This window comes from Sorex fumeus, unplaced genomic scaffold (genome assembly GCF_029834395.1).
Source record: "Sorex fumeus unplaced genomic scaffold, SorFum_2.1 ptg000034l, whole genome shotgun sequence".
In the NCBI taxonomy this organism is placed as follows: domain Eukaryota; kingdom Metazoa; phylum Chordata; class Mammalia; order Eulipotyphla; family Soricidae; genus Sorex; species Sorex fumeus.
Genome location: NW_026606091.1, coordinates 39723127 through 39750990, shown reverse-complemented (window position 1 = coordinate 39750990; position 27864 = coordinate 39723127). Strand labels below are relative to the sequence as shown.

Sequence of the window (27864 nt, the reverse complement as noted above, 5' to 3'; positions counted from 1 at the left end):
GATTTCTGCATGCTTCCCCTGCCTCTAATCCTAGTGCCAGCACGAAAGGATCCAGAGCACGCAGAGATATGTCAGGCCAGGAACACCCAGATTTATACATATCTAATCATATGTAAATGGTTTTGTATATGATATGTATAATCATATGTATAATATGATTAATGTTGTACAATATATGTATAATCATTTGTATATGATAGATATAATCATTTATACACATCTAATTTACTAATATCTAATTGGCCAAAGTGTTGCAATTTTCTGGAAAACTCTTTAGATTGGATGTAAATGAGTGATGACTGCTGAAGGCAGAGCTCAGGGGTTGGCAGATGCCAATGCCTTGCCCGTGGGCAGTGTCCAGTTACACGGTAGGGCTTGTTCAAGGGACATGTGTCATGATAGTCCTTGTTTTATTTGCTGCACCTGGTCTGTGACTTATGACACTGAAGACTTACGCTTGCTTTTTCTGTGCTAACAGAGAAGACAGAACACAGCGGACATTCTTCAGAACCTATCCGGGAGAAACATTTCAGATTATCTGGTGAAGACTTATGTGCAGATCATAGCCAAAAGGTCATTATTTGCTCATCTTGGCTCTTGCTTTATCCATATTTATTAGAGGAATTGAAGGTCTAAAAGTATTAGCCAGAACAGTGGGGGAGGACGAGGAGGGGGCACTATTTTTTTTTGTCTTATGTCGTCTTGGAAGTTGAAGCATCTACCAGATTTGAAAAGATAAGAATTATGGACATTTGGTTGTTAAGTTCAAGGTTGAGGTTGCCTGGTGTATAGTCATGGTGTGGTGAGATCTAGTGCACATCATCGTAACTATAAATAACATAGCAGTTTTATAATTCAAAGTCACTAAGCAATTAGATTTTAAATATCCTTACCACACACAAAAGAAGTGATAATTATGGGATATGAAGGAGGTATTCATTAACACTACCATGGTAATCATATTGTAATATAAATATATCAAATCCACATCTTTTATACCTTAAACAATGCTGTGTGTCAGATATATCGCAATAAGAACTCTGGATTCAAATTTTAACTTGAATTATATTTAAATTTTTCCACTTTTTGAGTTGCTGCTTGGGGGTCAGCTGGTTATCCTTGAAGGCCTAGCTGGTATCAAATATGATATCAGTAGCACTGTAGCACTGTCCTCCCGTTGTTCATCAGTTTGCTTGAGTGGGCCCAGTAACATCTCCATTGTGAGACTTTGTTGTTACTGTGTTTGGCATATCGAATACGTCACAGGTAGCTTGCCAGGCTTTGCCGTGCGGGTGAGATATTCTTGGTAGCTTGCCACGCTCTCCGAGATGGGTGAAGGAATCGAACCTGGCTCGTTTGGGCTGGTAGCTTGCAAGGCAAACGTCCTACCACTGTGCTGTCGCTCTAGCCCTCATGGTATCAGTGGTGCCCTTAATTAGTTTGTTGGGAGGGTGAAATAACATGTCTTGGAAGTGCTTCTCATGGTAGAATACATGATCTTATGTGACACTAGAAGAACTCTGAACCAACCCTGAATCACCTGCCTAACTGCAGAGCCATGGAACTTCCTGTGGCAACACTAAGTTTCAACAGCATTGAAAACTTAGTGGACGCTGGGGGCATGTTTGTTCTGATTTCTTTTGGTTAGTTGTGCCTCTTAGGTAGGGATTCTTAGCCCCTTTAAATGCCAAGAATATGCCTGTGACAAGAATAATTATTGTGAGTTTCTGAGGAAAGAGGCATTTTCCATGAGTTTCTAATTCAGTCTAATCTTTGTGTGTAAGGTGATTTGGGGATTGGCTTAATAACTGAAATTTTATTTTCATAAAAAATTAGTTTTAAGAGGGAAGATAGGGTATACTGTTTAGGATTTCTCTCCAGTGATAAATCCCTCTTATGATGTTTTCACCCTGATCACAGCATTATTTCTCTTTCCATGTTGTATCTTCAAATAGATTTTGACTTTTTTTTTCCATCAAGAATAGAAACAAAGTTCCTTGAACTGATTTTTAATTTCTCGTAATGATCTTTGATTTCTTTGTCTTTATCTTTCGCAGCCTAAAGAACAAATTTTGGGTGAATGAATTTAGGTAAGTGGACCTTAAAGTGGAATTTATTTTGGTTTCCCTTGAGTCCTGTAGTTAAAGCCGATGATTGTGTTGTAGGTATCTTGGATTCCAGGAAGTTGTTAGTGTGGGAATTGTTTTGCTCTGAATGTTTCTGCTAAGTACCCAGCTGCTTTTTAGAGGCCTTTGGCATTTGGGACACACTGACTTCCTTGAGGAAATTCGGTTGTTTCCATTTTTGTTTATTTATTTTGGTTTTGGGGCCATACTTGCTGAGCCGGGGCTACTCAAAGCATACTGCTAGCGGGGGTTGACTCTCAGTCATACTACATGGAGATAGAACCTGGACCTCCTGCAGACAAAGCATACATTTAGCCCGTTGAACTACCTCTCTGGCCCCAGACTTAGCTGGTTCTTAGCAGTCTCTAAGTGTTTAATAGGAAGCACAATGCGGTGTGGAGAATACTTGGACCAGTTACACACCCCCACCCATCTCCCCATGAAGTCAGATTTCCAAGGACTCCATTTTTTTTTAATTTGGAGATCAGAGGGTTTTGGATCAAATAAGAGTTCTCGTCCCATTTCCACTGGATTCAAATTAATGTTTCCCTCTACGTTTTGAAAAAACAGAACAGGAGAGGAAAGGAAGGAAGAAGCCATGAAGCCAAATTTTACTTTATTAAAAATGAGAGACTTTGTATGGCTACCTCAAATTTAGCTATCTCTCTTGGCTTCCCTGCTTCCCTCTTTGACTTTTCCCCAAGGGTCAGTGCCCACTGCATTCAGTAGACAGCAGAGATAAAATCAGTAGACAGCAGAGATGATGACCCTCATGCTCGAAAAGAACTGTGACCTGTCTAAAAGCCCTAATAACTGCCTTGGCCATTATTCCTCACTCCTCATCCCGAGGCCCCATCTGTTTGCTTTGAGAAGCTTCTCATTTAGAACCTCACCCTCCTAGGGTGGAGAGCATCTGGGAGGTGATGAGCATGTTTTTCCTAATGTTTTAGACACTTTACTCTGTGCATAATCAGATTCAGTTCCCTTCCACTGGGGCAGAAACCATTAGCATTACGAGATGCAGAACCCAGGACTTGAGTGATATAGTACAGAGGATAAGTCACTTGCACGGCATGCAGCTGACCAGGGTTCAATACCCATCGTCCCATGTGGCCTCCTGAGCCTGTGGACAGCAGTGGTCCCCGGACACAGAGCTAGGAGTTAGCTCTGAGCATTGCTGGGTGTTGCCCCAAACAAACAAACAAACAAAAAAGAGATGCAGAATCCCCTGTGGGAAGCTCAAGACATAATTTTTCTCTGAGGCTTATTCGGTTCTCTTTTGAATATGCAAGTCATTTCAATGAAACATGCACACAGTCAAGTCTGCTGTAGACAGTTATAGTCTGTTATGCTTTATTTTAATAGTGAACTGTTCTTTTAGGTATGGTGGATTTTCTCTGGGTGCCAGTAATTCCCAGTCACTTCCTCCAAGTCAAGAAGTTAATGATGCCATCAAGCAAGTGAAGAAACACTTAAAGGTGGCCAAGGTATAGTATCCATCTCATTAGCACACATCAGCCAAAGGCAGTGAGAGTTTCTGGTATTGAGAGTAGTTGGTAGGTCAATGTAAGCCCTTACTTACCTTTTTCTGGATTTAGATTTTTAGTTGCAAAGCTATTATTTGTATTTAGTGATTGTGCACCAGCCAAGGTCGAACTACTGAGTATATATTTATTATTTGAGGTGTAGACCAGAAACAAGCTCAGGAATTTCAAAGCTCTCAAAATAACTCCTGTTAATATATTTAGCCAGTGGGGTAAATAAACTGGGCTTCAAATATGCTTTTTAAGAACATTATTGGTTAGACAGAAAGTGTTAATCATTTTCTTTAAGGTGGTGGCATGCTTCAGGACCAGAGAAGTAGTCACTTCATTTCCCTGTGTATCAGATCTTCTGTTTTTAAATGAGAGTCAAGACCATCAGATGTCATGAACTCTAGAATCATGACAGTTTAATCTTAGGGTCTGTGTCTCTGGAAATATTATGGCCCGTGGGTCTGATTCATTTGCTCTCTGAGTGTAGTAGAGATTTTTTTCTTCATGTTTTGTTTTGAGCTGGAACCATAGCACAGCAGGCAGGGCATTTGCCTTGCATGCAGCCGACCTGGGTTTGATTCCTCTGTCCCTCTTCGAGAGCCCGGCAGGCTACTGACAGTATCCCGACTGCATGGCAGAGCCTGGCAAGCTCCCAGTGCTGTATTCGATATGCCAAAACAGTAACAACAAGTCTCATCATGGAGACGTTACTGGTGCCCACTCGAGCAAATTGATGAACAACGGGAGGACAGTGCTACAGACAGTTTTGTTTTGAGCCACACCCTGTGGGGCTCAGAGACTATTTTTGATTCTGTGCTCAGGGATCACTCCCGTTGTTGTTTGCTAGGGAGTGAACCAGGGTCATACACATGCAAGTGCCTTAACTCCTACAGTTAAGACCCAGGAGAGTACTTTGAAAAATCCTCATCACCAACATGGAGAGCCAGACATCCCCCAAGTGGGACACCCCCAAGTGAGGTGTCCTGCAAGACTTGTGGCTTATGGCAGCGACTGTGCTTTTTCTGGTTCTGGTTTCTTTGTTAGGAGTCCGTGGCTTCCAGCGCCATTCCCATGTGTGAGGTGGGCAGAGTGTTGCTCTTCACAGAGTTGTCCTGTTTCTTGTGAGGAAGACATATTTCTGGTGAATCACCCCCAGTGAGTCAAGTTTTTGTTGTTCACAGGACAGTTCGGCAGATCGGTTTCTCAGCAGCTTGGGAAGGTTCATGACAGGATTGGACACCAAAAATAACGTCAAGGTAAAATCTCTAGTGAACCATTCTCTTTATATTATTTATTATACTCTTTATATATCAATACTCAAGTAGTTTCAGCTCATGGCAACTTTGGGAGGGGTATTCGTGTCCAAGAAAACTAGTAATAGTTTCAGTTAGGGCACATGCTATATAATGCCCAGGAACATTTGCTTTACTACCATATACAAGTGAATCATTGTGACCTTGACCAAGATTTTTAATTTACCAAAGCCTCAGTTTCCTAATGAATGTAATGGAGTGGTCATGTCAGTCTTTGAGCTTGCTGAAGGAAGTCAGCATAGTACTTGGTCAATTCTCAACATTCTCCGGCTGTTGTCACTCACTTCTTTGTTTTCTGACTATAATGTTTTATCATGGCATATGAGTAGAATTTACAAAATTTATATATAGCACAGCAGTAGGGCATTTGCCTTGCTTGTGGCTGGCCCGGCTGACCCGAGTTTGATTCCTTCACCCTTCTCGGAGAGCCCGGCAAGCTTCCGAGAGTATCTCGCCCGCACGGCAAATCCTGGCAAGCTACCCATGACATATTCGATATGCCAAACACAGTAACAACAAAGTTTCACAATGGAGACGTTACTGGGCCTGCTCGAACAAATCGATGAACAACAGGAGGATAGTTCTATATGAAATTTATGTGAGTGAGTTTGTGTGTATATGTGTGTGTGTGTGTGTGTGTGTATGTGTGTGTGTGTGCGCGTGTGTGTGGGCTGGAGCGATAGCACAGTGGTAGGGCATTTGCCTTCCTCACAGTTAGCCCGGCCGAGCCTGGCAAGCTACCCGTGACATATTCGATATGCCAAAAACAGTAACAACAAGTCTCACAATGGAAATGTTACTGGGCCCGCTCAAGCAAATCGATGAACAATAGGAGAACAGTGCTGCAGTGACTGTGTGTGTGTGTGTGTGTGTGTGTGTGTGTGTGTCTACTTCCAAGAGTAGGGTTTGGGAGCATTACTTTTTACCCTGGTATATTTTATTTCAGGTGTGGTTCAATAACAAGGGCTGGCATGCCATCAGCTCTTTCTTGAACGTCATCAACAATGCAATTCTCCGGGCCAACCTGCAGAAGGGAGAGAAGCCTGGCCAATATGGCATCACTGCTTTCAACCACCCGCTGAACCTCACCAAACAGCAGCTCTCGGAAGTGGCTCTGTAAGTGTGACTGGGCTGAGTAGTGGGATGAGGAGAGGAGGGGAAGTGAGGGGCCTGGGAAAATCTTAAAGCAGGGGAATCTGGTTGTAGAGTAACAGCTGGGGAGACAGTTATATTATGGTATGTCTGGATTGATAAGGCTCTAGGCAGAAAATGATCAGTTTATAAATTGGCTGACAGATTAAAATTGTGGAAGATAAATAACTCTGTTATGTTAAGAACATTGTATTTAGTGAGTTTCTAAAGTGAAAATATATTAATAAAATCCTAAACTAATTATACATGCTGTTAACCCAATATTTAATAAAAATCAGTTCAGTTTTAGAACAACTGGCTTTAGGCTTGGTGTTTTAGCAGCTTGTATTTTTAATTTCTAATTTGAAATAGTGTGTTTGTGTGTGTGTGTGTGTGTGTGTGTGTGTGTGTGTGTGTGTGTGTGTGTCTAAAACCAATATGATCTGATTTTCAAGCCATTAGAAGGGGTAGAAATCTGTGATTGAGTCATACTCTGAATTTTTAGATGTGTCATGTTAAACGAGGAATCTTCGGAAAATTGCTAAGTCCAGCTCTTAGCACATTGTTGAAAGCTATCAACAGCAGATCCTTTTTTGTGAATGGAGCACAGCACAATTATCACTTCTACTTTACTCACATAAAATGCAATATATATCACCAGGCTATTTTATAAAGTCACATATATGTGTGTATGCATATATCTGTATATACATTATAGTATATACAATTTATTAAGCTTAGCACAGCGGTAGGGCGTTTGCCTTGCATGCAACCAACATGGCCGACCCGAGTTCGATTCCTCTGCCCCTCTCGGAGAGCCCGGCAAGCTACATAGAGTATCTCGCCCACACGGCAGAGCCTGGCAAGACACCCGTGATGTATTCGATATGCCAAACACAGTAACAACAAAATTTCCAATGGAGACATTTCTGGGCCCGCTCGAGCAAATTGATGAACAACGGGAGAACCTTTACTTAAGCTTATTAAACTATAACATTAAAAATCTGATCTAATTTTGTATGTGTTAGATTGACATGTAACACATTATTGCTTTGTTTTCAGATTTATTTATGACCCCAAGTAAGCCTATTTGAATTGCTTCACATTGATATTTCTACTTTATTTTACTGTAAAACTATTCATGTGAAAGTTGCAGCCTATTGCTCATAGGATGTGAGGAATAGTGAACAACAGTGAATGTCACGAAGCAAATCTTAGATGTCCGTAGAAAGTTTGGTTATGGCAGTGGACTTTCCCCCACGTCCCTTCTCTCCGTTGATGATGTTGGGATAACTGGAGGTGGCTCACGCGCTTGGTTGTGCCTTGCACATTAATTGTGGTGCCGGTTGCAGGTTACACTCTTTAAGTTGCGCTCAGGCGTAACTAGTTAAAGTGTTTGCTGGAGTCTCATTGCTGACCATGGCACTTTCTCATTTTATTTTAGTTGTGTTTGTCGGGAGTAGCACTGTAGCACTGTCCTCCTGTTGTTCATCAATTTGCTCGCGTGGACACCAGTAACGTCTCCATTGTGAGACTTGTAGTTACTGGTTTTGGCATATTTAATACACCATGGGGAGCTTGCCAGGCTCTGCCATGTGGGCGGGATACTCTTGGTAGCTTGCTGGGCTCTCTGAGAGGGATGGAGGAATCGAACCTGGGATGGCTGTGTGCAAGGCAAACGCCCTACCTGCTGTGCTATCACTCCAGCCCATGCCGGGAGTAGCATCCTTTAGTTAAGGTGCTTGCACATGTCTGGATATGATGTGCCCATAAATCACCTGCAGCATCAGGGATCACAGACAACAGAGCTGCCAGGCACAAATAGCAGAGCCATCAGGATTGTGGCACTGGGACTGAGCCTTATTCTTCACAAACAGGCACACTAAGCCCCTGAGCCATTTCCCAGACCCAGGCAAGAGACTCCGAGGCCTCCCTGAAACTAATTTTGAATTTGAATTATCGGGGTTTTTTCCCCATTAAACTTAAAAATGATTATCTCTAAATTGACATAAAACATACTCATCAAATTGAGTTTTCTCCCTATATAGGAGAAACTCGTGTGTGTATGTGTGTGTGTGTGTGTCCTCAAATGGATCATCAGTTGCATCAGTGATTCCACTTAATCCTCTCCTTCTCTCTCTCAGGATGACCACATCAGTGGATGTCCTTGTGTCCATCTGTGTCATCTTTGCGATGTCCTTTGTCCCAGCCAGCTTTGTTGTATTCCTGATCCAGGAGCGGGTCAGCAAAGCTAAGCACCTGCAGTTCATCAGTGGAGTGAAGCCCGTCATCTATTGGCTCTCTAATTTTGTCTGGGACATGGTAAGAACCCCGGACTGCTGCTTTATAAATCTCCATCAGTCCGAGTGTTGGATGAAAGAGCCGCTGGCTATCAGTGGGAAATGTTCTAGCCAGGCTAAAGATGAATGAAAAAGGAAAAGGCAGAGGCAGCTATTTACTTTCATGAGACCAAATATATTATTATACACAGAGCTAACCTCACACCAGAGAGAAAAGTTAGTCCCCAGCATATAATAGTTAATAGCACTACCACCACCACCACCACCGCCATGCATTTCCTAGGTGAAGCCTTTTTGAAGACTGAGGTGAAACACTCTTAGTGAAACACAAATGTCTCTTGTTTAGTGGATTTTAACCTTGAGATTCAAGGGTGGTCTTCTTGCCTTATTAGAAAATCTATTTCTCATTTGAAAGCTATATATATATATGTGTATATACATATATATATAAACTTTCTACCAGTTGCCAATATGGTTTTATTCCAGCTCACATACGCCTCCTCTATTTAGACCAATGTGAAGGAGTTCAGAGAATTATGAAGAATTTTCATAACATGGATGGTAATATATCTCCGCATGACTTCTCTTAAATCACACAGAGCAGATTTAATTTTTCTCCCAATGCACATACCCTTGTATATTTGGGAACAATTTTTATTTAACCTGAGTCACCCCCATATGATACATGAAAACATACTTTGTAGTATCTGAAGTCACCCCCATATGATACATGAAAACATACTTTGTAGCAAGTGTAAGTGATCATGAGGATGGTGATGTGGGGGTTGATTACACTAAAGCTTCTGCGACATGTCATTGTTTTGGTCTGATTGCTTTCATGTGGCCATGCTCCATATTGTTAATGCCCCATTTGAAAATCAAATTCCAGAATTAGCCTTGTATTCAGGCTGTGGTCTGAATGGCTATGAATCTAGAGGGACTTGCTCTTTTTCCCATACTTCTGTTACTCAGCTAAGGGTATTACCTGTTGGAAAATTCTTTAGCTCACTTGCTGGAGAATTGGTAGGGAGCCCAATCTCCACCCATACAAAGGCTTGTTTATGGAGACTTTCTGATTTCATATTGATGCCACTGGCTTTTCAGAATCGAAACTTTAAATCCATTCCTGTTAAATTGCATCTTGTTTAGTATCCACTTGCTTTGCTTTTAGCTTGATTCAGTAATTACCTCATTCAGTTAAAACATACTGAGCGCTCATTATTGCCTGATTCTGTGAAGCATGGGAGAATCAGAGATGAAAGATCAAGTCCTGGGACTGAGTAGCATAACTTATCTGCCTATATGTTAGATGCTCCTCTCTGCTGTAAAGCCTCTGCAATAGACTATAAGCATGTCTTCATTGAAGATGTTGATAAATACATCGAACAGGATGGGACTCAGGCAGAGCCTTGTGAAGCTTTAACTTCTTCTAAGAGTTGACAAGCCCTCTATTATCTTCCTGCCTAGGCTTTACTCTCCCGCTATGAATTCTCATAATTGTCCTATGGTCAGGTCTTTATTTCTGCATTTTAATGCTTGATACACCATCAGTGTAGACTTTAAAATTATTCTCAGTGTGATGAAACAGTTCTGGCATTCATGTTATAAGCACTTACCTCATAAATAGATTACATGTGAGATTGAACTTGGGCAGACTATAATATAGCATTAATGATGAGACAGACACAATCATTTTCGGGAAGAATAATGGAAGCTTATTTTCTGCCTGTGAAATTGAAATTACTCTGACTGGGAATCCATCGTTCAGTAAGTTTACTGAGCGTGACACCTTGGCTTAGCTGTTGGAAAGACAGAAAGGGCATGCAGTTTATAAAATCAGCCAAGGGTAAAATGCTTGTCAAAATGTATTGTCCGGTATTTTGATTAATAGTTTATGTGCCTTCATTAATTCAGAATTATTCTCCAATATGTTTATCTGCCCTTTCTTGTCCGATGATGTTGAAGACTTCGGATATGTCACTGTGTCTTTGATGTAGGAGTGAACTTAATTTCTCTGTTTCCCTTTCAGTGCAACTATGTGGTTCCTGCCACGCTGGTCATTATCATCTTCATCTGCTTCCAGCAAAAATCCTATGTGTCCTCCACTAACCTGCCTGTGCTAGCCCTTCTCCTTCTGCTGTATGGGTAAGGGACCCTAGGGGTGGCTGGGTGGCAGAGACATATGGTACCCAGTCTCAGAGCGAAAGGAAGGCAGAGGACACCCAGTAAACATTTGTCTTTGTGCCTCACCAGGTGGTCGATCACCCCGCTCATGTACCCTGCCTCCTTCGTGTTCAAGATCCCCAGCACAGCCTATGTGGTCCTGACCAGCGTGAACCTCTTCATTGGCATCAATGGCAGCGTGGCTACTTTTGTGCTGGAGCTCTTCACCAACAATGTGAGTTCTGCCAAGAGAGCACTGCCTCCTGGGTTAGGTGTCCCTGGGAGCCAGAGGACAGTGTTCAATCGTGATCTCCTTTCACTTGTCTATGGTATTGATGCCACTAATCGCTCTGTCCATTTTTGCCGTTCTCTTTTGCTTGATGTTACGATGCATCTCCTTCTGCTCCTTTCCCTTGTATTTCCCAAAACTTGCAGTTATCTTGAACATGTTTTATACGTCTCACTAAGTGTTAGTTTCCTCTAGCAGTTGGTTTTCAGCCATATTTGCTTTCCTGTCAAGTTGCTTTGGCTGGGTGATGCCATTTGTATTGGATGCTGCCACTACCCACCTCTACCTCAGTGTCTTTTAAGGCAGTTCTCTCTAGATCCTCCGGCCTTTTGTCTGTAACCCTTATTGTACTGTGAACTCTAGTTTCACATTCTTAACCCCTATCATGGTTGGTTTCATTTAGATAATTTATAGATACCCGAGATTCGGCCTTATAACCTTTTCCGCCTGAGAACCTATTAGTTCTTTTGCCATTTCAGTCACAGTGGTTGACATTACTGTCTATCCAGTCACCCAAACGGGGTAAGATTCAAAACATAGAATTGTTAACTATTCACAATGATTCAATAAAAAATAAAAAAAAAACGGAATTTCTTTTGATTTCGTCCCATAATCAACAGGTTACTTTCTTAGTTCCCCCAATTAAAGATCTAAATAATCTCTATTTATCTCTCTTTATGTTGTATTGTTTTTGCCTAAACATTGTAGTTAAAGAGTACCAGGCCTTTTAGAGGTATAATATAATTCTATCCTGGCCAGTTTAGGTCACACCTCTTTCCAAGACTTTAAAAATGTAAGCTGAGATGTTCCATTTTACCCCGTAACTTTCCGGTATCCTTTCTCCATCAGAGTACAGTAGCATTTTACTTGTTCCTCAAGAATCGTGAAGTTTTTTTGTAACCTGTTCCTTGGAGGTGCTATTTTCCCTATTTTGCAAGCCCTCAGTTCATGCCTCCAATCTGACACATATCTAATCATGTACCAATTCCCAATGTCATGTCTCTTCCTCAGAGTAGAGACTCTTTATTGACTGTTGCCTCTCCTGTGCCCTACCCATCACTGCATTTAGTGCATTGCCATTTACACAAGTGCTGGATATTCAGTTGGCTCTGACTTCTTGTATTTGAGATGAATTTTTTAAAATTCCAGCAAAATCCTGAAGCTGAAATATTGACCTAGACACGAACAATTTGCTTTTGAAATGCTAAGCAAATATTTTATTGTGGGTTTTCTTATGATTAAACATGGCTGTGCTTCTAAACTTCACTTATACGTCCCCACACTCATAGCATTATTAGAAATTTTTTAAAGAGCAAAATTGTATTATGTTATATATCATCAGCTGTGACTGCTGCTATTCATTGTTACCTGAATTCAAAGTTTCGGTTTGACTCTAGGGAATCGAATTTTTCCTTCGCTGCCATAACTTCAGACTTTGATACATTTTCAGTCTAAATCACAAATGACATTCAATCTCTCTCTGTTTCTGGCTCATTCTCTCCGTCTGATTTTTGTAGAAGCTGAATAACATCAATGATATCCTGAAGTCTGTGTTCCTGATCTTCCCACACTTCTGTTTGGGACGGGGGCTCATTGACATGGTGAAGAACCAGGCAATGGCGGATGCCTTGGAAAGATTTGGTGAGTAAATAGCAGTGGCCTCAAGATGCTTTCAAGAGATGCAATTTGCACGGGACTTGGTACTCTGGCCTTCATTTTGGCTGGTCATTGGGCATGAGACTCTCATATGTAGCTGGTATGGGTTTTGTGATACAACTCTGATAGAGTTGAGAAAAATGAGGGTATCATTTTGAAGGTAAGAATGTTGGCTTTAACTTGGACCCAAGGCCCAATGCCACTGATTGGGTTTGTCAAAGTCACTGAAAAACTCAAGCTATGGCTTTTAGAATTAGATGCAAGCCAGGAAATGAGAAGGAAAGAGGTAAACTTTGGTAGCACGGAAGCACTGTCCTCCCGTTGTTCATCAATTTGCTCGAGCAGGCACCAGTAGCATCTCACAACAAATTGTCAGACTTACTGTTGCTATTTTTGGCATATTGAATATGTCACGGGTAGCTTGCCAGGCTTTGCTGTGTGGGAGAGATACTCTCGGTAGCTTGCTGGGCTCTCCGAGAGGGGCGGAGGAACTTTGGAACTGTTAGGAAAACCATGACCTGCAAAGGCCATATATTACTTTTACAGTCTATGAAAAGGCAATTTACTGTAGCTCTTTTTCCTTTATAATCTTTGAAAATATTTCTCCTATGACCATATAACTATTCTTTATCCACTGGCTCATATAGTTAGATGGGCCATGGTATTTAATGGACATAGAAGAGCATGTGGTTTTCCTTTTTTTTTTTCAACTTGGAGGTTCAAGAGATGTATACGGAACTTAATTAATATTAACATGAAAGTGAGTAATTTAACTGAGTCACAGATTACATTGGGTTGCTACCAAGAGACTCAAAAAGCACTCTTGCATTTTCCCTAGTGAAATAAGTTGTGAAAGTATTTTATCCTAAGAACTCCCATGGATTGTTTTTGTTTTTTTGTTTTTTTAAAGAAGATTGTTGGCATGTCTTATTAAAATGGAAACATTAACAGCTTAGATAAAGTGATAGAGATCTAATAGCTGTTGACTCTGAAATTTTCATGGTACTATATTGCTGTTAAAAGGCCCTCCCGTTGACCATCGATTTGCTCGAGCGGGCCCAGTAACGTCTCCATCGTGAGACTTCTTATTTGTTTGGCATATCGAATACGTCACAGGTAGCTTGCCAGGCTCTGCTGTGCGGGCGAGATACTCTCGGTAGCTTGCCGAGAGGGGCGGAGGAATCGAACTCGGGTGGGCCATGTTGGCTGCGTGTAAGGAAGGCAAACGCCCTACCGCTGTGCTATCGCTCATGTTCTCCTAAATTCTTTCTCTAAAATAATGGTCACTTTGCACTTCCCACACCCACCTCACCCTACACACACCCACACACACACACACACACACACACACTTAAAAATAGTCTTTTTGCTACCATTGGTCTTTTCAGGAGCGGAAATAATTTTTTTTTAACTAGTTGTCACTGTTTCTCCCCCCCCCCCCCAACTGACTTTTTGAGTCACACCTAGTGATGCTCAGGCTTTACTCCTGGGTCTGCACTCAGGAATTCTCCTGGCATTGCTCTGGGGACCAAATAGGATGCCAGGGATCAAACCCGGGTCAGCTGTGTGCAAGGCAAACACCCTATGTGCTGTACTGGCCCCAGGAAAGGAGATAAATTTGAGCCCGAATTTGAGGACGGTAATTCCATTCTAACTGGATCCCGACCTTGTGTCTTCCAGGAGAGAATCGCTTTGTCTCACCTCTGTCTTGGGACTTGGTGGGTCGAAACCTTTTCGCCATGGCTGTGGAAGGGGTGGTGTTCTTCCTCATCACTGTTCTCATCCAGTACAGATTCTTCATCAGACCCAGGTGAGAGTTTTCTCAGAATTTACCTGTTTGGTGGGTCTCTGAGAACACAAGCAAGCCCTTCTGATTAAGTGGTAGTTGGATCGGCTTAAACTCAAAGCCGGTAATGACACTGCCTTTTCTAATACGGGCATCCCACCCCCCACCACTGCTCCTTCGGCAAACTATGGGGCTCGGTTTGAAAGAACTACTTTTGGAACTTGATCATTTGAAAAATAGCTTGAAAGCTTGATTTTTTTTGTAATATTTTTTTATCCCTAAGATCTGTAAATACAAAGCTTCTACCTCTGAATGATGAAGATGAAGATGTCAGGCGGGAAAGGCAGAGAATTCTCGATGGAGGAGGACAGAATGACATCTTGGAAATCAAGGAGCTGACCAAGGTGAGACAACAAAGACAGACTAGAAGACCTAGAGTTGTTTTTTTCAGCTTCCTATGTTGGATATTTATATTTTGCTGTTTTTTTTTTTGGAGGAAGAGTGTCCCTAAATGTGTATCTATCCTCAGTTCTATTTCTCATACACCATGGAGACTTCTTAATTAAAGACATCTGTGGAGAATATTTTTATGATGTGAACTCATACTTGAATTCTCAAGTATATTTGCTTAATTGCTTCTCATCCTTAAATCTATAAGTTCATTATTAAAGTTACAGTATTGCGTATTTAGGTAAAACTAAAGTAGGGAGAATATCGGGTCCATTTTTCCTTTTAATAAGTCTTGAAAGCTGATGACTGCACATTGTTCAGTAGCAGATGTATATCCAGCTTTCTCTGGGTTCCAGAATCACAATAATTTTCTCTTTTAATAGTAGAATTGTAGAACTGTCCTCCCATTGTTCATCGATTTGCTCGAGTGGGCACCAGTAACGTTTCCATTGTGAGACTTGTTGTTACTGTTTTTGGCATATTGAATTCGCCACGGGGAGTATGCCAGGCTCTGCCTTTTGGGCGGAATACTCTCGGTAGCTTGCCGGGCTCTCCCAGAGGGACAGAGGAATCCGGGTCAGCCGCATGCAAAGCAAACGCCCTACCCACTGTGCTATCACTCCAGTACTTTTCAATAGGTTTGCAATTTTTATTTTTTTATTTTTTTTGCTTTTTGGGTCACACCTGGCGATGCACAGGAATTACTCCTGGTTCATGCACTCAGGAGTTACTCCTGGTGGTGCTCAGGGGACCATATGGGATGCTGGGAATCGAATTCAGGTCGGCAGCGTGCAAGGCAAATGCCCTACCCGCTGTGCTATCTCTCCAGCCCCTAGGTTTGCAGTTTTTAAACCTGTCTTTTTTTTCCTGGGTTTTGTTTGGGGGTTGTGCAGCTACTGCTGCCTGAGTGCTGGGGAGACCACCTGCTGTGAAGAGTCAGCCTAAGGCTCCTGCATGCAAAGCATGTGAGTTAGCCTTTTGAGTCACTGTGTCATCTTCCTTGCCCTTGTGTGCAATACTCACACTACAAAACATTGCAACCCAATAGAATTTCTTTTTTTTTAACAAGACACTTTTTATATTAGGTAAGCAGAAAATGTTAATATTGACCAATGTAAATTTTAAGGTTGATTATATTAAAACTCAAGACACATTTACTTTTATGTTGAGCTTCAGTCATTCATTCTTAGTCACAGAATTGTCCCAGAAACAATTCAAGGCACTTAGCGCATCAATGAGGTGATTTCTACTTAGCCATAAGTGTTAGTTCATGTGTGTTTGGATTCTCATTTTCTCTTCTACAGTTGCTTGGGAAGCCACCGGGGTTGTAAATTTTTACCTTTTGTTTACTGCAGATATATAGAAGGAAGAGGAAGCCTGCTGTTGACAGAATTTGTGTTGGCATTCCTCCTGGAGAGGTAAAGGCACATTATATTGCATTTGCTCCCATTTATTCAGACTCTGTCTACCCAATCAGACAGCAGTGTCTGTTGGGGATAGAAGTGTCATTTAAAGGCTTCTCTATTTATGCTGATGTGGAACAATCAGTCATCGAGAAGATAGGGACCTCATCTGTCAAAATAGAATGATTTTGGAAAATGCCAAGCAGCTTAAGAAAAGCACGCATATCCAAAATGCAGTTTCTGTGATCTTCTCAGAATGATGATAAAATTCAATTAGATTAAAAAAAATAGATGTTTCTCTCTCTCTTTTTTAATCCATGTTTGTGTTCTTTCATGCCCTTTAGTCAGATTGAATGATAAATTTCACTTGTTGGCTTTCATTTCTGTTTTTTATACATATTAACTTTGGCCTCTCTGTTTATCAGTATACCCACATTAAATTGATCCCATTATAGAACATCTGCTTAAGCATCTGTAATTTCTTAAGGTAAGGTAAAGGCCCTCCCATTGATCGTCGATTTGCTCGAGCGGGCCCAGTAACGTCTCCATTGGAGACTTTGTTGTTACTGTGTCTGGCATATGGAATACTCTCGGTAGCTTGCCGGGCTCTCCGAGAGGGGTGGAGGAATCGAACTCGGGTCGGCCATGTTGGCTGCTTGTAAGGCGAACGCCCTACCCGCTGTGCTATCGCTCCAGCGATATGCCAGACACAGTAACAACAACAAAGTCTCCAATAGAGACGTTACTGGGCCCGCTTGAGCAAATCGACGATCAACGAGAGGGCCTTTACCTTTACCTGTAATTTCTTAATACCAAGAAAATATTTCTCTTTTGACTGGTTTATGAAAATCATGGTTTATAAATCATTAATATATAAAACGAAGCTGAGGTGACTATTATGTAGTGGTCAGTTACATTCAGATCTTTAGTAATTTGCTTATGTGACTTGTGCTATCTTATACTTTCAGTGTTTTGGGCTTCTGGGAGTGAATGGGGCAGGTAAATCATCAACTTTCAAGATGTTAACTGGAGATACTTCTGTTACAAGAGGAGATGCTTTCCTTAACAAAAACAGGTGAGGAAAGTGACTTATATTTTGCCCCAAAGACTTTTTAAGAACTGTATTTCAATAAACTGTATTTCAATCTTTCTCATTACAGCAGTACTATAGAGTTTATTAAAATGTTGAAATACAAAAAAATAAACTCAAATATTCATTATCCTACTATCTAAAGAGAACCACTATTTATACTTAGTTTGATTATATATTTTCACAGCTTTATTATAATTTAATATACCATAGATTATTTTGAGAATTCAGTGGGTTTTATAGAGTTGTGTGACTATCACCACAATTCAATTTTAGAACATTTTTATTACCCAAATCTTTTGTGTACATGTGTGCATATATGTACATATATTATAAAATAATATGGTATCTAGTATAAATATAATTTGGGGGGACTGGGGAGATAATCAAAGGGCTATGCATAAGTCCCAGATCTGGTCCTCAGCACCTGTACCACATGGTCCGTAAGCACTGCCAGATGTGACCGAAAAAAGGAAAAAGAAAATTTTTGTTACTTGACTGTATGATAAAATTTCCCAATGGGTTAAGAGGTAGAGTTTTACATTGCTATCTATAATTCTTTTATGTACATGTACCTATAATTTTACTAATCCCTTATTATCAAACATTTATTGATAAGTTTTTTCACAATGTAAATATGTCCTTTATACCTTTTTATATCATCTTGAAAAATTCCTATATGATGTAAGATTGTGTTTTTGTAAATTTTCTCTCCCAATTGGTGAGATCACTGTCACACTCCTAGAACACACAGGGCTCTGTGCTGTCTGATCTTTTGGAGTACACCTACACTTTAGAGAGCAATCAGGCAGTATTGCTCTTGAGTCCTCAACATGGGGCTGTTTTTCATTTTTAATAAGAAAATGCTACAAGGCATCAGTGTCTTTGATTTTTCTGATATGAGCTACACATACCTTATATACATATGTATGTATGTATGTATATATATATATATGTGTGTGTGTGTGTGTACACACACACACACACACATATCAACCCAATAAAAACAAAGACTTAATAAACATTCATATAACTTGAAATTTCTTAAAACAATACCCACTCTTATTATTTGTGTTAGACTCTGATTTTTTTTTTGTTCTTCTCTACCATATCATTAAAAATACTGCTTGAGGGCCTCGACAGTACAGGGACTTAGGCATTTGCCTTCATCAGACACCAGAAATCTTAGAATTATAGCTACCTGCTTCCTCATGCTTATTTCTAGCAATAGACTCTTGGAACCAAGAGTAATGAAGACAATATAAATTGCCGAAACTAAGGTTGTCACAGTCAGTGACTTTGGAAGAGTTAACTTTGGTAGTATAACTGTAAAGGCCAGATACAGTTTCCTTGAACACATGAATCATAGTTGTTGTGAAAAATGATGTACCTGAGAGTACTTTTTATATATGCAGGAATGAAAGCCACTGGTCCTCTTGTAGGTCTGAATAACCATGAAGAAGACATTGGAGTAAAAAGGCATTAGTTGCATGTAACCACAACCACATAATCAAGTTTGGGATGGAGAGTTAGTGTGTGAGCTCTAGAATTTAGAAACACCCTGTCAGAAGGGGCTGGCATCCAATGGGAAAGCCTCCTTCCACTCCCAGCAAGTGTTCACTGATATTTCTATTATGAACAAATAAATTTTATAGGAATGCCAAGAAAGACTATCTGACAGGAATAGCTCTTAATGTTTAAAGTCTGACCAATTTTGTTCTTCTTCGAAGTATCTTATCAAACATCCACGAAGTACATCAGAACATGGGATATTGCCCTCAATTTGATGCTATCACAGAGCTGCTAACTGGGAGAGAACATGTGGAGTTCTTTGCCCTCTTGAGGGGAGTCCCGGAGAAGGAAGTCGGCAAGGTACCATGGGCCCTATAAGTCTTGCCTGCTTGCTCTGACATCCTGATACAAGGCCTCACACTTTGCCTTTGATGCATGAGGTGTTTCTTTTCATGAGGGAGCAATTTGAACTGCTGGCTCCTGACATCTGCTTCCAGGGTGCTATCCATGGGGGTGGTGGCAGTGGTTTTAGGGATGGTGGGGTGGTGGTGGTGGTGGTGGTACAGAGAGGGAAGGATTGTTGCTCTCACTCACAAGATCCCTTTCCAATTGCTTTTGTCTCCTGGAATTTGCTGGGTTAGAATGACAGAATCTGGTCTTATTCAGTGAGAGACTTTTTAATAGGTAAGTGTAAAAAAAGTGACCAAAACTTCCTATCACTCTAGGTTGGTGAGTGGGCAATTCGGAAACTGGGCCTTGTGAAATACGGAGAAAAATATGCTGGTAACTACAGTGGAGGTAACAAGCGCAAGCTCTCGACAGCCATGGCTTTGATCGGCGGACCGCCTGTGGTGTTCCTGGTGAGTGGGCCGTGAGTGGAAAAATGATGAATTCCGGCCTAAATGCAAAACATACTTTTTCTAAAGTTCTGGATTTGCAGGGACATTGCACAACTAACCTGACAGAGGCAAGCCCCTCCCCCCCTTTCAGGAACATCAAAGCATCCTCAGAATCAGAGAGAACATTCTTTGATTTTGCGTGATGGGGTGGGGGTGTCACACCCGGTAATGCTCAGGGGTGACTCCTGACTATGCGGCACTCAGGAATCATTCAGGAATGGTGCTTGGGAGACCATATGGGATGCCAGGGATAGAACCAGGGTCTTCCACATGCAAGGCAAATGCCCTACAGGCTGTACTATCGCTCTAATCCCTGGAGGGAAGACTTTTGTTCCTCTCTTTGACACATATTGGGATGGCCGCGCTGTTCTCTCAGTGTCAAAGGAATTCACCCTAGGTTCCCTGTTTCTCTGGCATGGAAAATCCCAATAAGAATGGCTGAGGCTAGATATATGACTTGTTCTCTGAAATTTTCGAAGAGATTATCTTTCTGTTTACTGTCTGAAATAGTGAGAGTTTCAAGTTTCCAAAAGTAGCATCTGGGCAGTTGTTTATTGATCCAGACAGAAGATGGAAAAGTAGATTGGACAGTGGCCTCTGACCATTTTTCTAGAGCAGAAGAGCACTGGAATTATTGCATGAAGGAACCTTGGATCGAGCCTTTTATGTAGTTCAGATCATGTAGAGCTGGAAATTATTTCTCTAAGTCTAGCAAGGATAAGATAACAAGCTAAGTTAGAATGAGCTACAATAAAAAGAGAAATTAATTTTACCCAAACTTTATACTGACTTCAGAAAAGCTGTCACATAAAAATTTTAATATATACTTGTCAGTCATAAAAAGATGATTGAAAGTAAATGACTTTTCCTGCTTCTCTTTCTGTTTATTTGGAGAAATTTAATTTTATGAAAAGATAAGATGGCCCCAGTGAGACGTTTTTTAAAAAAATGAGTTACTAATAGGGTTGGGGAGATAGGTTAGCAGTAAGGAGCAAAAGCTTTCCAGGTGGGAAGCCTGAGTTTGATCACCAGAACTGCATGTTCTTCCAAGTACCACAGAAATGACCCCTCAACACAGAATCAGTAATGGCCTGAAGCACATCCAGGCACGGCCCTCAAACAAAATAAAGTGAGATACCACTTATAAATAACTATAAAATTTACTCTTGCATGTAAAGTCTGGTTCTTTGGGCCAACAAACAACCTAGAGAAATGTATGTTTAGACTATATCAAAGATGCTCATGTACTTATATATTAGCCTGCATATCAAATGCTTTCCATATAGAGGAATTGTTATTTTGTTCTTATTACAGGATGAACCCACTACAGGCATGGATCCCAAAGCCCGGCGGTTCCTGTGGAATTGTGCCCTCAGTGTGGTCAAGGAGGGGAGATCAGTGGTGCTTACATCTCATAGGTCTGTAGTGAGCACCTGGCCTATGTTCTCCATTGTTTAGTTTTCCAAATGTTTATGTGATTATTGTGTAAAACTTAGAAAATTTCAAAAAGGCAAGCAAACACTTATAATCTCCTGAGCCTGCGTTATTGGAAGACAACTACTGATAGCATTTTGACTTTCTATCTTTTCTTGCTATATCTTTAACATTTATTAATACACTGTCAAGATTATTCCAAGTCAGTTATGATTTCTCACACCAGATGGTATTCCAATCATATTATAAAAGGTAAAGGTAAAGGCCCTCCCGTTGTTCATCGATTTGCTCGAGCGGGCCCAGTAACGTCTCCATCGGAGACTTTGTTGTTACTGTGTCTGGCATATCGAATACTCTCGGTAGCTTGCCGGGCTCTCCGAGAGGGGCGGAGGAATCGAACTCGGGTCGGCCATGTTGGCCGCTTGTAAGGCGAACGCCCTACCCGCTGTGCTATCGCTCCAGCCCTAATCATATTATATCCTAATTTATTTAACATCCACCCTTTATAAAAAATAAATTTGGATTCTTTCCAGTTTTAGTTTTTGCCATTGCATTGCAGTAATAAAGTCATTCTTCATGTATTTGCAACAGAATGCAGTTATGCCCTAGAAAGCCAAGAATCTGTTTGAAATGCTAGATGTCATAAGGATAGTTAGAGAGCATCTCTCTAAAGTAAATCTCCTTCTGTTTTCCCACAGTATGGAAGAATGTGAAGCTCTTTGCACCCGGATGGCAATTATGGTCAATGGGAGGTTCAGATGTCTTGGTAGTGTTCAACATCTGAAAAATAGGTAACAACAATCATTTAATCAGAATGTTGCCTAAGAAGAATTTGTGTGGGGCCAGAGTGAAAGTACAGTGGGTAGAGAACTCGCCTTGCACATAGCCAACCCGGTTTTGATTCCTGGTCTGATCACCAGTTCTTGGGGGACCATCCCATACAGTTCCTGAGTGCAGAGCCAGGAGCAACCCCTGAACATTGCTGGGTGTGACTCCCAAACCAAACAACAATAACAACAACGCAACACCCCCCAGAAAAACCACAAACATTTGTGTTTATTCTTTTGTGAGGGTATAAAATGATGGCTCCAAAATAAAAGGAAATAAACTGAACGGAATGGTACAGTGGAAAGAATGAAGTCAAGCAGAGCCGCATTTAATATCACTCTTTACTGATTGCATACTTTTGAGCGAGTAACTGAACCTCTCTGAGAATTAGTTTCCTCAGAGTATCTACCCTCTTGCTTTGTTACACAGGTAAAAAACCAAAACTGTATTCATGCTAGTGTGGTCAGAGCATGGCTCTGGAATTAACTACAAATAACTGGCCTTACCATGAGCTCTGCACCAAGGGCTTCCCTTTCTAACATTGTCATATTCGAGAGTTCAGATGTAATCATATGCATATAAGATAAATGAGCAGGAATATAGGCAGGGATGAAAGCCATTGGGCCTCTTGTAGGTCTGAATAACCAAAAAGAAGACATGGACAAAGAGGCATTAGTTGCATGTAACTACGACCACAGAATCAAGTTTGGGATGGAGAGTTGGTATATGAGCTCTAGAATTTAGAAACACCCCGTATGGCACCTCACAGAGGTATTCTCTGTGAGAATACATTCATCACTACATTCAGTAAATGACAACTAATTCCAAAAATGAGTGTTTGGTTCTATCAAAAACTTCTGGTTTTCATGGCACAAATTGGGTTCTCAGGCTTCATGATGTTTTGAAGAGTTTCCTGTAGGTCCTTCATTAGAGATCCCCTCTTTGTATTTCCGCTTTCAGGTTTGGAGATGGCTATACGATAGTTGTACGAATAGCAGGATCCAACCCTGATCTGAAGCCTGTCCAGGAGTTCTTTGGACTTGCTTTTCCAGGAAGTGTCTTAAAAGAGAAGCACCGGAACATGCTCCAGTACCAGCTTCCATCCTCATTATCTTCCTTGGCAAGGATTTTCAGCATCCTTTCCCAGAGTAAAAAGAGACTCCACATAGAAGATTACTCTGTTTCTCAGACAACACTTGACCAAGTAAGCTTTCCAGACCAAAATTATATTTGTTTTTCAAGAGGAGGATTGTTGCTTTCTTCCAACCCCATTTTGGGCCCCACAGCAGTGCAGAATATTTGATTTTGAGTATCTTATTCTTCTACTAATTGTGCTTTTATACTGAGCCTCTCACGCTCTGAAAACTGAGATGGAAACCCTACTTTGTGAGAGTTTTGGAGAATATATAATAAAGAAATGGATAACAACTGCCATTTATTCAGTATTTATCATGGACTAGACATTTTGCCACATAACTTACCCCATTTAAATTACAAAGTCTTAAATAGAAACTAGATTCTGGCACTTAGGAGGTATTTAGGAAAAGTTATTTTTATTCTTTGTCCCTTTAATCAAACCTCTTTAGGCCAATGTAAATACATGATTGAGCATTTGACCATTTGGGGTTTAACCTGACAATACAGGTTTTTATATTAATTTTTGGTGGCACCAGGAATCAAACCCAGGGACTTATGCATGCTCAGCAAATACTCTTTGAGCTGATTCACATCTCTGGTCTGCTGTTTATAAACTTTTACATAGTTAATATCCCCTCTGCCCCCCAGACCCCGCCAAGAATTACCCTCTTCCTCTCATGGTGTTTTCTAGTTAATCTGTTAATGTCATATTGTCTTTTCTTCCCTGACTTAGTTTCCACATCAGAAAAGTGCTACTGAAGAAAGAGCAAGTCAAGAGTTATTTACCAAAGTCCATTTTTCCTTTTGACAGGTATTTGTAAACTTTGCCAAGGACCAAAGTGATGATGACCACTTAAAGGACCTGTCATTACACAAAAACCAGACAGTTGTGGATGTTGCAGTTCTCACGTCTTTTCTACAGGATGAGAAAGTGAAGGAAAGTTATGTATGAAGAATCTTGTTCATACAGTTGGCTGAAAGAAAGAAGGAACTTTGAGCTACCTTTGTGCCATGTGAAACTGTTCCAAAGGAAAGAGCTGGAAGTTTTTATTTTGTGTGAAGAAGTAAACTGGAAACTGTACTGATACTCTTCAATGCAATGCAATTCAATGCAATGAAAACAAAATTCCATTACACGGGCAGTGCCTTTGTAGCCAATGTGTTGTATGGCTCTCGGTGAAAAAAGACTTGAATTTAGTGTATTACCTTGTACCTATGTGAAACTCTGTATGGAACCTGGCGGACCTTTGGGTTTGAAATCATATTTTATTATTTGTGTTCTCACGGGGGTTGCAACAAGTCGTGAAGGAATCGCGGTCAGTGATGATCAGACTCAGAAGGTGTGTGCAGCGCCATGTATGACCCATGCCAGGCTGAGAGACTAACTTCTCTTTGATGACAACCATGGCTGGCAGAGTTGGCACCACAATCACTGGTGCCAAGTTGCTCATGAAACCTAAGGACCCTGGTGTGTCCCGCACACTTTCGTGAAGCTGCTCTGCCCAGTTTATCAATGTCAGCAAATATCAAGTGAAAAAAAAAATGGTGCCATGTGGGGGAAAATTCTGCTTTCATTCCCTCTATGTTGAGCTGCATTGGTGGTGGTAACGTGCAAAATGTAAGGGGCTCTAGACAAGTGTGACTTGACTCCACAGTCTCTTTCTGGGAGCTGTGGGTCCTCAGAGTTATCTTTCATATTCGTATAAAGTCACTCTTGAAATGTACTTAGATGCTGGGGGCGATGCAAAGAGCCAGCAGCTAACATTGTGGGGACTTCATGCTGCTGAGACCAGGTGGGAGGATTAAGGAGATTGCGTGTTCAAACCTAGGGAGGCCTGTGTCCATTTTTCCTGTCTACTAACACGGTACACTGCATCTCAAGATCTTGTTTGACACAAATATAGTATTATTTTCTGGGTTTCTTTCTGTTGAGTTCATCTAGGATCTGAAAAGTTGAAGTTGTATGTTGGCAAAAATCTTTGTGCTTTTATTGCTATTTGGGATTTTAAGGTCTGTCAGTGATTTCTGATACCTTAGAATGGCTTCTCCATGGCATGGAGGAGTATGAGTGACCTGTCTCACTAGCTTTATTTTCTTATCTCTGTGTGCATATGGATCATCGAAATAGGCACTAGAAAACAATGTGATGGCCTAGATAATGACAGCATTATGTTTGAGTTTAAAAGCATTTGAGATACTTTTTTTGGTTCATTAATTAAGTACTTTTGGAGTGTATGTTCTAGCTGAATGTGTTATGTATGTGTGGGGGTGGGGTGGGAATGAAGTCTCTTCCTGTGCCATGCTATTGAGCTAACTGGTTTACAAAAACAGGTTGTTTTGTGACTGTGATTATGGAAGCCCATGGAAAGAATGGTGGGCAGCCCACTCTTTGAAAAATAGCAACAATGCAATACCCCAAGAGTATTTAATTGTCACAGCAGTAAACGATGAATTCTTTCACATAGCTAGCTTAAAAATTTGTTGAACAATACAACTTGTATTTATAGCACTTAGTACCTTTTAATAATTGGTTTTGAAGGTCTTAGACACATCATCCTGACAACTTTAAAATCTTTATGTCTTTAATCACTAAACTGTTTTGGACAAAAAAGCAGCAAATGCTGCCACATGAAGTACATCTCTTATTTTGTCACACCTGGCAGTGCCCAGGGATTTACTCCTGGCCCTGAGCTCAGGAGTCACTCCTGGTGGGCTCAGAGGACCATTAGGGATGCTGGGGATCGAATCCATATCAGTGGCATGTAAGGCAAATGCCCTATCTGCTATATTACCATTCTGCCCCCAACATATCTTTTTTTCTAACCCAACCTTAGTTTTTCAGTCAGTAAACACTTAAAAAAAATTAGTGTTTAATTGTCATGTGTCGAGAAATATGAGAGCACCACCATCTATGAAGTTTAAGTGATCTTTAGGCTTTATTTCTAGTTTTTTCTCCTTTTTCTAAAATTTAAATATTGACTTATTTTAGATTAATATGTATCTTTTCTTCTAAAATGTATAGAATGTTTCCAAGAAACTTATTGTTTTGAAAAAAACATTTAGAGATGGATGGAATTACATTTTCTAAAATTATAAGGAGGCAAATTTCCAATAACTGTTGGCATGAGATAATTATATTTAATGATTTAAAAGTCCTCAAATTATTTGGTCTTTCCCTCTTTACTGTATTTCAAAATCCAACCTCTTAGTTTTTCTGTTTCACTAGAATATGTTCTAATTTCCATTACATTAAAAATGAATCGCTCCCTGCTTAAATTAATCTTTACTTCAAGGCCATATTTAAAAAAAAAATCTAAAGGCACTATGATTTCTTTTTGGAAAAGACACAACGTCATATATTTAAAAGGGTCTCATGATGCTAGAAACAATCACATTGACTTTATGGTGTTACCTATTAGATTATCCAACTAATCTTTTACATGTCCTGTGTGAACCTAATGACAGTAGAAGATTTTACCATCTGTTTTCAGTCTAGCGAAATTTCTGTGTATTCCCTGTGGAAATGCAGCTATGTGGGTTTCAAAATATGTCAGTGTTCAGATTTCTGCTTTTGCTTCTTTTTGGATACCTTGAAAAACTTATTAACAACTGTGAATATGAAAAGTTTAAAATAAAACCACAAAATAGTCCTCTATACATAAACACCCAGCACAGTTCATTGTTTAAAAAAAAAACAATCAAACCTCAGACTACTGTATTTCAATATCTGTAGTGGAAGTGTATTCATTGTGACTGTTAAATGTTGCACATCATTCACTGTAGAGTAGTTGTTAACTAAAGGGATTTATCTGTGTTTTCTTCGTATGTTGTATATATCAGGTAAAAAACTTTTCCAAAGAGCCATGTGTTATATAATGTTGAACCACTTTGATATTGAGATATTAATTCATATTGTTGTAACTATTTGCTTGTAGTAATATAGTACTTTAGCTCTAATTCTTTTCGAAATTGCATCCCTTTTTATAGAATGTTTATATTTCCACAGGGTTAAATATTCTATTCTCTCTTCTTATATCCTAGGTTGAAGCTATGTTTTTGTGCTTTTTCTTTGGCCCTTCATTCCAAGCACTTTATGCTGGCTGTAATGGGATCTATTTTTGCACTGGAATATCTGAGAATTGCAAAACTAGACAAAAGTTTCACAGTAGATTTCTAAGTTAAATCATTTTCATTAAAAAACAAAAAAATAAGAAAAAAATTTGTATTGTTAATAACTTTATATGAAGTATTAAAAGGCATATTTCTATGTTGTAATGAGTCACGAAATAAAGCTGTGACAGTCCTTGGTCTATCTCAATTTATTTTCATGCATTCGTAGCACCATCTACTGTTAAAGTGTTATAAAGCCATTACGAGAGTAAGAAATGACTGGGAAAGGGAGGCTATTTGGATTAAACATAGACATTTAGAAGAAGTTAAATGTCCTGCTAAGCACAGAAGAATTGGGAGCTACTTGAAAATAAGACTTATATTTCACTCTCAAGATTTAATTAAAGTAAAAGTAAAGTAAAGTAAAGGCCCTCCCGTTGATCGTCGATTTGCTCGAGCGGGCCCAGTAACGTCTCCATTGGAGACTTTGTTGTTACTGTGTCTGGCATATCGAATACTCTCGGTAGCTTGCCGGGCTCTCCGAGAGGGGCGGAGGAATCGAACTCGGGTCGGCCATGTTGGCCGCGTGCAAGGCGAACGCCCTACCCGCTGTGCTATCGCTCCAGCCCCAAGATTTAATTAAGATAATATTTGAAACTGTAAGTTTGAGAGGGGGAGTTTGGTTTGTTTTTATTGTTATTT

General features: G+C 40.3%; 1 protein-coding gene across 3 annotated transcripts in view; it reads left to right on the top strand.

Moving 5' to 3' along the window:
* ABCA1 (ATP binding cassette subfamily A member 1) overlaps positions 1–27355 on the top strand; it is a 148852-nt gene extending 121497 nt beyond the window's left edge. For all 3 annotated transcript variants that reach the window (XM_056117375.1, XM_056117377.1, XM_056117376.1), the window contains exons 32-50: positions 479–573; positions 2058–2090; positions 3508–3613; positions 4843–4917; positions 5921–6090; positions 8250–8427; positions 10435–10550; positions 10659–10803; positions 12375–12498; positions 14194–14323; positions 14583–14703; positions 16105–16167; positions 17121–17227; positions 18973–19114; positions 19480–19614; positions 20968–21071; positions 21786–21878; positions 22876–23119; positions 23864–27355. In XM_056117375.1, the coding sequence (XP_055973350.1) occupies positions 479–573; positions 2058–2090; positions 3508–3613; positions 4843–4917; positions 5921–6090; positions 8250–8427; positions 10435–10550; positions 10659–10803; positions 12375–12498; positions 14194–14323; positions 14583–14703; positions 16105–16167; positions 17121–17227; positions 18973–19114; positions 19480–19614; positions 20968–21071; positions 21786–21878; positions 22876–23119; positions 23864–24004 (2322 nt within the window). In that variant the 3' untranslated portion in view covers positions 24005–27355. The remainder of the gene's footprint in view (positions 1–478; positions 574–2057; positions 2091–3507; positions 3614–4842; positions 4918–5920; positions 6091–8249; positions 8428–10434; positions 10551–10658; positions 10804–12374; positions 12499–14193; positions 14324–14582; positions 14704–16104; positions 16168–17120; positions 17228–18972; positions 19115–19479; positions 19615–20967; positions 21072–21785; positions 21879–22875; positions 23120–23863) is intronic.
* Positions 27356–27864: the final 509 nt, after the last annotated feature.